At 49.3% G+C, this 10,634-nt stretch overlaps 1 protein-coding gene across 6 annotated transcripts; it reads left to right on the top strand.

The window, feature by feature from the left end:
• The first annotated feature begins 768 nt into the window (after positions 1-768).
• On the top strand, positions 769-10,175 carry AMZ2 (archaelysin family metallopeptidase 2). Of its 6 annotated transcripts, none has more exons than XM_072781051.1 (9): positions 769-867; positions 1,815-1,908; positions 2,216-2,305; positions 2,859-3,141; positions 3,471-3,644; positions 3,825-3,953; positions 7,017-7,180; positions 8,333-8,509; positions 9,972-10,175. In XM_072781051.1, the coding sequence occupies exons 4-9, from the start codon at positions 2,859-2,861 to the stop codon at positions 10,125-10,127; spliced, it is 1,083 nt and encodes a 360-aa protein (XP_072637152.1). In that variant the 5' UTR covers positions 769-867; positions 1,815-1,908; positions 2,216-2,305; the 3' UTR covers positions 10,128-10,175. The 6 variants fall into 6 exon arrangements, with proteins under 6 accessions (XP_072637152.1, XP_072637150.1, XP_072637149.1 ...); XM_072781049.1 differs by lacking the exon at positions 769-867 and adding an exon at positions 1,194-1,246; XM_072781048.1 differs by lacking the exon at positions 769-867 and adding an exon at positions 1,247-1,339.
• The last annotated feature ends 459 nt before the right edge of the window (positions 10,176-10,634 follow it).

The raw sequence follows: 10,634 nt of genomic DNA, 5'->3' as shown, positions 1-10,634 counted from the left end.
TTAGGCGCCTGCCTTCGGCCCAGGGCCTGATCCTGGGGACCCGGGGTCGAGGCCCACGTCGGGCTCCCTGCAAGGAGCCTGCTTCTCCCTCTGCCTGTGTCTCAGAAGAAATGAATAAATTCTTTAAAAAAGAAAGGAAAAAGAAACCCCAGCCTACGGTAAAATGGCCTGAACTTCAAAAGAATAGAAGTTGCCTGGTCGTGGTGAGCCGAAGGCTTGGAAATGAAGACCAGGGCTCAGGCGTGTGTTTGAGTGAAGGCTGGAGGGAGGAAAGCTGAGCGTCCCTTCAGGTGAGGTCCTGGGAAGAGCTGTGGGGAAAGGTGGAGGGGAGAGGACGCAGGCTGACCTGGACCTGGACCTGGACCTGGGTTCCTGGGGGCGGGGCGGGGCGGGGCGGGGGCCTTTGTAGGTAGCTGCTGGGGCAGACGGAGAGCGGGGTGGGTGGGCTTCGGGGCGGCCCGGGGGGCGACCAGCCCGACACCTGCGCCGGCACGAAGGGGCTGTGGAGGGCGCGAGCAGCGGTCAGGGCCGGCTCCTTCCACGAGGCCCCGCGGTTACCCGGCCCGCGCAGGGCCACCCGAGGGCTCGCTCCTCTGCGGCACCGGCGCCTCGGCCTTATCAGCGCGAGCGAGGCAGCCGGGGACGCGCCCCCGGCGGGGACCGACCCTGCAGGGCGCCCCCCGCGCCCCCCCCCGCGCTCCCCCCCCTCCCCCGAGCTTCAAGGTTGCGGCCGCGCCCAGGCGGCGCCCAGGCCGCGGCAGGCGGGCGCGGAGGGGAAAGCCCGGCGAGGACGGCAGGCGGGGCGCGCGCCCAGGCCGTGCGTCACCCCGCGGCCGCCGCTGACTTATTTTGGACGCGGCCGCTCGCGTGAGTCACGCCCAGGGCGCCCCGCAGGCCCGCGGGCCCCGGCGCACACCTGCGCTCGCGGCAAACCCGACCGAGAGCCGCGGCCGCGAGACCCGGCCTCTCGCCGCGCGCCCCGCCCCTGCGGCTGCCCCGGGACCCGGCGCGGGAGCAGCGCGCCCCGCGGGGACCGACTCGGACGAACCGCGGACCCGCTCGCGGACACCCGGACGGCGCCCGCCGCCCTCGGCAGCGGGGCGCGAGGGGGCGCGAGGGGGCGCGGCGTGCGGCGGGGGCGCGGCGTGCGGCGGGGGCGCGGCGTGCGGCGGGGGCGTGGCGTGCGGCGGGGGCGTGGCGTGCGGCGAGGGGGCGTGGCAGGGCGCTGTGCGCGCGCGACGGAGCGGTGCGTGGCGCGATGGGGCGTGGCGTTGCGGGTTGCGGGGCGCGGTGCGGCGCAGGGGCGGCTGCGGGGGTCGGCGGCGTCCTGGCCTGCGGGGTGAGGGCCGTGCGGGTGGAGCCGCCCGCCGTGGGGGCTTGGTCGTGGGAGGACGGGGGCGGTCGCGGTCGGCGGGGGAGAGACGATGTGGGCGGGGCGGCGGCGGCGGAAGCAGGGGAGGACGGCGGGGGCGGGGGCGGGGGCGTCTCCGGGGAGTCAGGCCCTCCGAGGAGGCTTCCTCTGGGCGGAAAGACCAAGGAGCCTCCGCGGGGGATCCCCCCTCTTCACCCCGACCGGGGACCGGCTCGCGGTTGCACGGGCCCCGGCCCAAGGTGCGGTTGCTATAGCAACCAGCCGGGGTGACCGAGTGGTCCAGGTGAGCCCAGGATGTGCTGGTTTTAGCGCCGACAGCACTGCAGACCCCCCCAGCGCATTTACACGATCCTGTTGTGCCCCCCGCGGTTCCGCCCAGGGACCTGGGGGGCCGGCAGAAGGCCGACCTTTCCCAGGAACACTGCCTTTCTAATGACTGTAGGGTGAAGGCGCCCGGCACAGCCCCTTCCCGGCCAGGCCCAGGCATGCCCGTCCCTGCAAGGCAGACACCTCGATGGGACCCTACCTCCCTGCAGGTAGGTATAGCACGCGGGAGGGCACGTTTAGCTGGGGATTTTGTCCTGTGGGAGAAGGACGATCCTATGCACATGTCAGAGCTTTGACCATAGTGACCTCCGACTGGGAATTCCGTGCATGTTCCGGCCTAAGGTTCTGATGTCCAGCCAGAACACATGTTAGCTTAACGTTTCCCAGCAATTCTCAAACATTAAACAGGAGAGGTGGGGGGGGGGGGAATCTAGATGAGTAGGAAATAGGATAGGCTCCAGACAGTGAAGTCCAAATTTTATTTTATTATTTTTGTTCCTTTTCTAAATCAAAAAGCCTCGCGGTGGAACAGCTGTTTGACGCATTCAGAAGAAAGGATGACAGCCCTACAGAGGAACACGATGTGAATGGAAGAGACCTGTCATTGTGAGTCTGGCTTTTGATTAGTCACCTGATGTCTTCCCCTCCGGGTGACAGGGCTTTGAGGCAATGCACTTCAGTGGCTGAGGTCTGTTACCAGCCTGCAGTTAAATTACAGAAATGGCAGGACTTACATCAGTTCTCTTTTTGTGTTGTCTGGAACATCTTTGAGTCACCTTGGAAAAGATGAGTATTTTTCATGTGGCCCTAATGACTCCATTCGTAATACTGTTACCCTAAGGACAGAAAGAAATAGGAAATCAGGCCATCCTCTTTCAGTTTTTATAATGGGAGCAGGTTCCATAAGGGGAGGAGGAATGAATTTCATGATTTTTCTTTTCACTTTTTCAGATACCCTTCCCACCCTTCCCAAGAAATTGATTGGAAATGGCAAAGGAACACAGTTGTTTGGTGTTAAAAAAAAAAAAAAAAAAAAAAGAGGCAATCAGTTTTTTCATTTTAGGGAGAAATGAGAGATGTATGTATGTGGAGGATAGGTAGATTAAAGTGACCGGAATGGATTTACATGGTGTATTTGATTACTTGTGTTTCCTGGTAGATGCAAACAGTACGGCACTCTGAACAGACTCTAAAAACAGCTCTCATCTCAAAGAACCCAACACTTGTGTCACAGTATGAGAAGTTAGATGCTGGCGAACGGCGTTTGCTGAACAAAGCCTTCAAGGCAGACAATGATCTCTTTGGACCCATTACCTTGCATTCGGAATCAGATTGGATCATCTCCCATCCTGAGGCTCCCCAAGACTTCGAACAGTTTTTCAGTGATCCTTATAGAAAGGCACCATCTCCGGAGAAACGCAGTATTTATATACAGTGCATTGGTATACACTGTTAACATGACGGATTTGGGTTGGTTAAGGCAACAGGGCTGTTGCCAGGGATAGCCTGGGCTGCTGATCTCATGCAAGTGGTAGTTTTTATGATCATTTTTTTGACATTCGTTACCATGGTGGAAGTTATATACCTAAATAGCCCTAAAACAGGACATTTTGTGTCTTTGTAATTATATTCAGATCAACGAGTGATAAAGGTTTATTGAAAATTTAGCGGTAGTTTGCTTCTCATTTCAGATTTCTAATTATAGACTGAGATGAAGACTGAATGTTTAATCACCTTAAAGTCTGTCTTTACATTTTTTTCCATCTTACAGGATCTCTAGGAAACACCAGGATTATCAGTGACGAATATATTAAATGGCTCAAGGGCTACTGTGAAGCATTTTTCTACGGCTTGACAGTAAAACTCCTAGAACCGGTTCCTGTCTCTGTAACGAGGTGTTCCTTTAGAGTCAATGATAACACACAAAACCTACAAATTCACGCAGGTGAATTAAACAGCTTTACAATTTGAATTGAGTAAAGGAGATATTAGATAGATACATGTATGTAATACATGTATTACATTGATATGTATGTGTGTATATATATATACACACATATATATATATCTCCATACATGTATCGATATATATATATATCTCATGTATACATTTTTTTTCAAATAGGAGACATCCTGAGGTTCCTAAAAAAGAAGAAACCTGGAGATGCCTTCTGTATTGTGGGAATAACCATGATTGATCTTTACCCAAGAGACTCCTGGAATTTTGTCTTTGGACAGGCCTCTTTGACAGATGGTATTCCTTTTTGACATTGTTGGTAGAAATTTCCTCAACCTGAGAATATTTGAAAATGTTGATAAAGGGAAGAAATTCCAACCAATTATAATTTTGATACTTAAGACTATAATAATTCTGGTGCATCATGCTGTGCTCAGGAAGTGTGCTGTGGATGGATTCTGATATTCTGGCTTCATCCCTATGATCTTGAGGCTAATGATACCTATTTCAGAGAGTCCTTTTGAGATAGTTTACCTAACAGTAAACTGGTACATAAAAAGTGTGTGTTTATGGGTGGCATATATATAGGCATTCAGCACAACAGATGGTAAATATCAGTAATTCACTAGCAAGGTGAATTAAAGATATTAAGGATGCTTGAAATATCATTAACATAGGGGCACCCTGGGTGACTCAGTTGGTTAAGTGTGTGACTCTTGGTTTCAGCTCAGGTCATGATCTTAGGGGCATGAGATCAAGTCCCATCGCACTCGGAGAGAATCTGCTGGAGATTCTTTCCCTCCCCTGGTCCCTCTGCCCCTCCCCCGACCTGTGCACTGTCTGTCTCTCTCTCCCTCCCCTCCGAATAAATAATTTTAAAAAATCCCCTATCATCAACATAAGTGAAAATCTTGCTAATTGATTTTCAGTTCTTTTTGTAGTTCTCTAGTATAGATAAACCATAGACTGATTGCACAAGTGTGCAAGCTTCTTATTCTGTGTCTTGTAACATTTTGTTATTTTACTTGAAAAAAATATCAACTTCAGTTTTCAACTTAGATACAGTAAACTTGGCTCATAAGAATTCTGTATGGTGATACTAAGGGTGGGAAAGGACCTGGAAGCAAATACTATTTTAGCCTAATTGTTTTCCTTTTTTTCTTTCTTTCCACTTCTTTTCTTCCCATCCTTCCATGTTTGCTATAATTTCTCTACCCTCATTCCTTAGGATCTGACAGGTTTGAAAGGGAAAGTCCAATGCAGTAAGGGGAGTGTCATCCATTAGCATTCTGGGGGGAGTAGGTACCCAGGACAGTATTTTCGGAGTACCAGTTCATGGACTGTCCAGGTGCTACATCGGCCTCAGGGTTGTTGGAGGTGGGCACCTTCTTTAACAAATGTTTCTTTCTATTAGATATCTCCCTTTGTGACACATTCACTAGAGGTGGGAGCCCAGGGCACCACAGAGCCTCTTCTTCCCCCTACTCTTTCATTGGTGACTTCCTTTACGTTCCTAGAGTGTCCCCCCACCCACCCTCCATCCCACCATCAACACACTCTTGGATACTCTGGCCACTGCTGTCTTTCTGATTTTTGTAAGAGCCATCTTTCTTTCAGAAATAAAATTTTTATTTATTTATTTTTAAAGATTTTATTTATTCATGAGAGAGAGAGAGAGAGAGGCAGAGACACAGGCAGAGGGAGAAGCAGGTGCCATGCAGAGAGCCCGACGTGGGACTCGATCCTGGGGCTCAACTGCTGAGCCACCCAGGCATCCCCAGAAATAAAATTTTTAAAATAAGGATTGTATTAGAGAGAGAGAGAGAGCGCGCGCGCGCACCCGCTGGGGGGAGGGGCAGAGGCAGAGGGAGAAGCAGATTCCTCGCTGAGCAGGGAACCTGACATGGGGTTCGATCCCAGGACCCTGGGATCATGGCTTGAGCCCAAGGCAGATGCCTAACTGAGCCACCCAGGTGCCCCTATCAGAAGTAAACTTTTATGAGCTAAATTTTTATCTCTCCTTTCATAATTAATCTGACAGTGATGAAACATTAAAGATATATTAAAACAATTTCTCTAGACATTGCTAGCTAATTTATCTTATTCCTGGTTGAGGAGGTCAGGAGACATTCCCCTAAAATGTTTCTACTGTAAACACCTCCACCCTTTTAAAAAGTAAGTTTCTTAAATATTGCATGGCCTAAGAGAAGGTGTAGGCTAGCAGCACTGAAGTGCCATGTAATGAGACAGTATCTTACTACATGTGACTGTACTCTCCAAGGGTACAAAAGTGAAGATTTTAAAATAGAGAAACAGTTAATTACTAAAGAAAATAAGTTTCCATTCATAGGATTATTAGAAGGAAAAAATGTTCTTGCTAAAGGTATTGGAGGGATGTATGCCCACATTTGTTTGGCCAGAGCACAGACGAGGTCAGCTGTGACATGAGCAGATTTTGTTTTTTCTTAACTTTCAGAGTGCTGTCTCTCACCCTAAATACCAGGCAACACTTCCAAGGGTGGGGTGAGGAGTGTTCTCTGTGGGTCAAGGTAGATCCAACAGACTTACTATGAATTCATTTCTTTAACCCCCCCCCGCAAAAAAAAATGCCGTATTACTTTCAAATAACAACTGAAAGAGACATAAATAACTGATAATGTAAGCAAGTCACATTCTAAAGCCATGCCCTTTAGAATGCGTTGTGCAGCAAACCCTGTGCTCCGTGTACGCAGGGATGGTTGAAACAAGCGTCAGTATAACAGGAAGTCAGTTAAAAGGGTGTTTATTCTGGTCATCCGAGGGCAGCCACACAGGCAGCCACACAGCAGAGTCGTGCTCCGAGTGAGGAGTGGGGGAGGGAAGAGGTTGTCTGAAGGCATGGTCTCCCAGCATCAGGGCAGTGGCACGCCGGTTTCCCTCAGCATGGCACCAGGAAGGTGCAGGAACCCTCAGCATAGCACCTGGAGATCTGTTTATTGTGTTCTGAAAGAGTAAAGTCATGGGTGCGTGGTGTGTGTGTCACCACTTCTTGCTTCTCTTAGAGTACTTGATTTGGACTTGGCTTTGAGAAAAAGAGGGGGTAAAAACAATTCTGGAACTTTGAGTTTCTCAATAATTTGATCTCAAGACCATTGGGTTTTACAGGGCAGAGGAGGTTGGATGGCAGAAGAAGATGTGGAGAGGGAAATCTGAGGGCAAAAGCCCTCCTCTGTCGTGGCAAACCTGAAGCGTATTGGACCGTGTGAACGCACTAGCACGGATTTGCACCCAATGACTGGACGCCCAAGCGGGCGCTCTTTCTTGGTCTTTCATTCAGAAATCTTACTCCCCTTCTGTTGTTGCTTGCTCCTCCTTTTATAGGTGTGGGGATATTCAGCTTTGCCAGGTACGGCAGTGATTTTTATAGCTCACGCTTTGAAGGCAAAGTGAACAAGCTGCGGAGAGTATCTTCAAGCGACTATTCCGTTTTTGAGAACTATTATACTCCTGAAGTGACCAGTGTTTTGCTGTTTCGTTCCTGTAAGGTGAGTCATTTAAAAAAAAAAGAAAAGAAAAGAAAACCCACCAGAGTATTTTTTAAAGAGCTCTTAATTCCTGCATTGTGTTATCAGCAGTCGTTAAGGTAATATTATACGTGAGGTTGTATCATCTATAGGCGTTTGGTGCCTATTGTTTGACTGAAGTTATCAATAAAAATTTAAATGGATGCCTTAATATTGGAATTGACAGTATCTGTGCTGGCTTTCTGTCTGGCTAGTTACATGCAGCCTTGGCTGTACCCACATCCTCGCCACTAGTCTAATTCCAGAAGTCTGGTATGGGTAAGGTAACTGACTCTTCGGAGCTGTGGTGGTCATCTAATAAAGCTCCCCTTGGAGGGCTTCTGCTCTCAGGCAGAGGTCTTGAGAATGGCTTCCTCTTGGGCTCCAGGCTACCTTCTACTGTGGTTAGTTCTAGTCAATCTCCCCAGCCCTTGCTATTTGGAAAGCCCATCTCCTAATGCTCCCCTCCCTGCCTCAGTAGCCAGAGACACAGGCTTTTCCCGCAGCTAGGAAGTTCTGTTTTCATAAGTACCCTTGCTTGGGGTTTGAGAGCTACGGTGTGTTCAGAGCTCATACCCCGCATCAGTATCACCTGGTGTGTTCATTAACATGCTAATAGCCCCCTCCCTTCTAGACCTACTGACTCAGCATCTCTAGGGGAAAGTCCCAGAATCTGAATTGTCCCACTGGCCTGGAGCAACAGGTGTCAACCAGGGGTGATTTTTGCCACCCAGGGACTTCTGGCAATATCTAGAGATATTTCTGGTTGTTGCAGTTGGGGCCGGGGTGTTGCTGGTCTCTAGTGGGTAGAGCCTGGGGATGATGCTGAGCATCTACATTGCACAGGACAGTTGTCCACTCCTCCCCACCCCCCACCGGCCCATGCACAAAGAATGATCACACCCCACATGTCAGGTGTATCAAGGCTGAGAAACCCTGCTCCAGGAGAAGTAATCAAGTATAGGAAGGAAAGCAGTAAGACATTTAGGCATTGAAATGAAGGATTAAGTCTTTGGGCAGGTTGAAGTTTTGGTGATGAATGTAAGTTTGTTTCTTGAAAAGCAAGAAAAAGGAGGAATGTCTAACCCTTTGATGATGGTGGCGCTATAAAGCCTTGATGTGAATGTCTTGCAGACTTTAACCCATGAGATTGGACACATATTTGGACTTCGACACTGCCAATGGCTTGCATGCCTCATGCAAGGCTCCAACCACCTAGAAGAAGCTGACCGGCGCCCCCTCAACCTTTGCCCTATCTGTTTACGCAAGTTGCAGTGTGCTATTGGCTTCAACATAATAGAAAGATACCAAGTAAACGAGGGGAAGAAAAAGAGGGGGAAGTGGTTATATAAGTAGCAAACTACCATTTTCTATCAGGCCCTTCTCTGGAGCTATAATTTATCGGAGGAAATTAGTGCAAAGATAAGCAGGAAGCTGTGGTTAAAAAAAAAAAAAAAACACGCAAAGAAATCTCTTAAACTGCCCGGCCTCTGAGTGCCTTACACTTGTAGTTCAATGAGAAACAGTGGAAGACGTTTCTGTGTTCCCCCTTCGCTGGGGGAGAGAGAACATGACTTGGGAGAACAGGGTAATGTTTTTTTTATTTTTATTTATTTATTCATGAGAGAGAGAGAGAGAGGCAGAGGCAGAGACAGGCAGAGGGAGAAGCAGTCTCCATGCAGGGAGCCCGACGTGGGACTCGATCCTGGGTCTCCAGGATCACGCCCTGGGCCGAAGGTGGTGCTAAACCGCTGAGCCATCTGGGCTGCCCTTTTTTTTAAAAAAAAAAAAAAAAAAGATTTTATTTATTCATGAGAGAGAGAAGAGAGAGAGGCAGAGACACAGGCAGAGAGAGAAGCAGGCTCCATGCAGGGAGCCCGATGTGGGACTTGATCCCAGGACTCCAGGACCACACCCTGGGCCAAAGGCAGATGCTTAACTGCTGAGCCATTCAGGGATCCAGGCTAATGTTACTTGGTGTGGCAGTTCTTTTTTTTTTAAACCATAAGTACATGTGGCGATGCTTTATTTTTCCAAATGTGGGACAGAGGTATGCTCTTCACTCAGAGGAAGGAATGGGCTACTTCGAGGAGGAAGAGGGAAAGTACCTAATCTCAGTATGTGTGTGCTTGTCTGAGTGTCCGCACACCCACAAACAGGTCCGTATCCATCACGACCCTGCTCAAGGGTGTGACTACTCCTGCGGGGATCTTCACATGTACGTGTCTGTCTCCACCTGTGTGCACACTTACTTAGGGACCCACTTTCACATCAGATCCGAAGCACTTGCCCAGTGCCCTGTGGAACATTCGGCATGTTGAGAAAAGCATAGTCCTCCCATCCAGAAAAACCTGGGAGGATTGGCGTGTTTCTCTTTAATCTCTTCTGTGCACACTTCTGACCGTCACTTGTAATCATAGTTTGTGTAGTCTTTTTTTTTTTTTTAATATTTATTTAGTCATGAGAGACACAGAGAGGCTGAGACACAGGCAGAGGGAGAAGCAGGCTCCCTGCAGGGAGTCCCACGTGGGACTCGATCCTGGGTCTCCAGGATCAGGCCCTAGGCTGAAGGTGGCGCTAAACTGCTGAGCCACCCAGGCTGCCCCGTAGTCTTATTCCATATTCACAAACGTCCTTATCAAACGGAACATCTTACTGGGGTAATAGAAGTCACAGAGTTAGATAACGTGATTTAGAAGCCAACATTTTTCTCCGGCCTAAGACTATTTTGCTCTGATTTGTTAACATGCGAATCTGCTTTCTGTTTTTCAAGGCGCTGGTGAGGTGGATTGATGATGAGTCGGCTGACACCCCCGGAGTCAGCATGGAACACAGTTGTGAGGATAATGTGAATTTACCAAAACCTGTGGAAGCCTTTAAGGAATGGAAAGAGTGGATAATAAAATGCCTTGCTGTTGTCCAAAAATAAGGACCTTCACATAGTTATTGAAATAAACACTTGCACATTATGCTTTCATTTGGATGGAGTACTTCATTAGAACAAACTGTTCACTGACTCTGCCCTGTGTCAAGTAACAGAATGGAACTTTCTTCTTCTTTTTTAAAAGATTATTTATTTATTCATGAGAGACACACAGGGGGAGAGGCAGGTTCCCTGCAGGGGGCCCAATGTGGGACTTGATCCCAGGACCCCAGGATCACGACCTGAGCTGAAGGCAGATGCTCAACCGCTGAGCCACCCAGGTGCCCTAGAACCTTCTTTAAAGCACCCGAACTGGGATGCCTGGGTGGCTCAGCAGTTGAGTGTCTGCTTTCAGCTCTGGGCATGATCCTGGGGCTGGGGATCAAGTCCTGCATCAGGCTCCCTGCGAGGAGCCTGCTTCTCCCCCTGCCTGTGTCTCTGTCTCTCATGAATAAATAAATAAAATCTTAAAAAAAAAAAAAAAAGCACCTGAACATTGAAATGCGGCTTATT

This window comes from Canis lupus, chromosome 16 (genome assembly GCF_048164855.1).
Source record: "Canis lupus baileyi chromosome 16, mCanLup2.hap1, whole genome shotgun sequence".
Taxonomy (NCBI): domain Eukaryota; kingdom Metazoa; phylum Chordata; class Mammalia; order Carnivora; family Canidae; genus Canis; species Canis lupus.
Note: the sequence above shows the minus strand (reverse complement) of the source record. Positions and strands in the feature narration are given on the sequence as shown.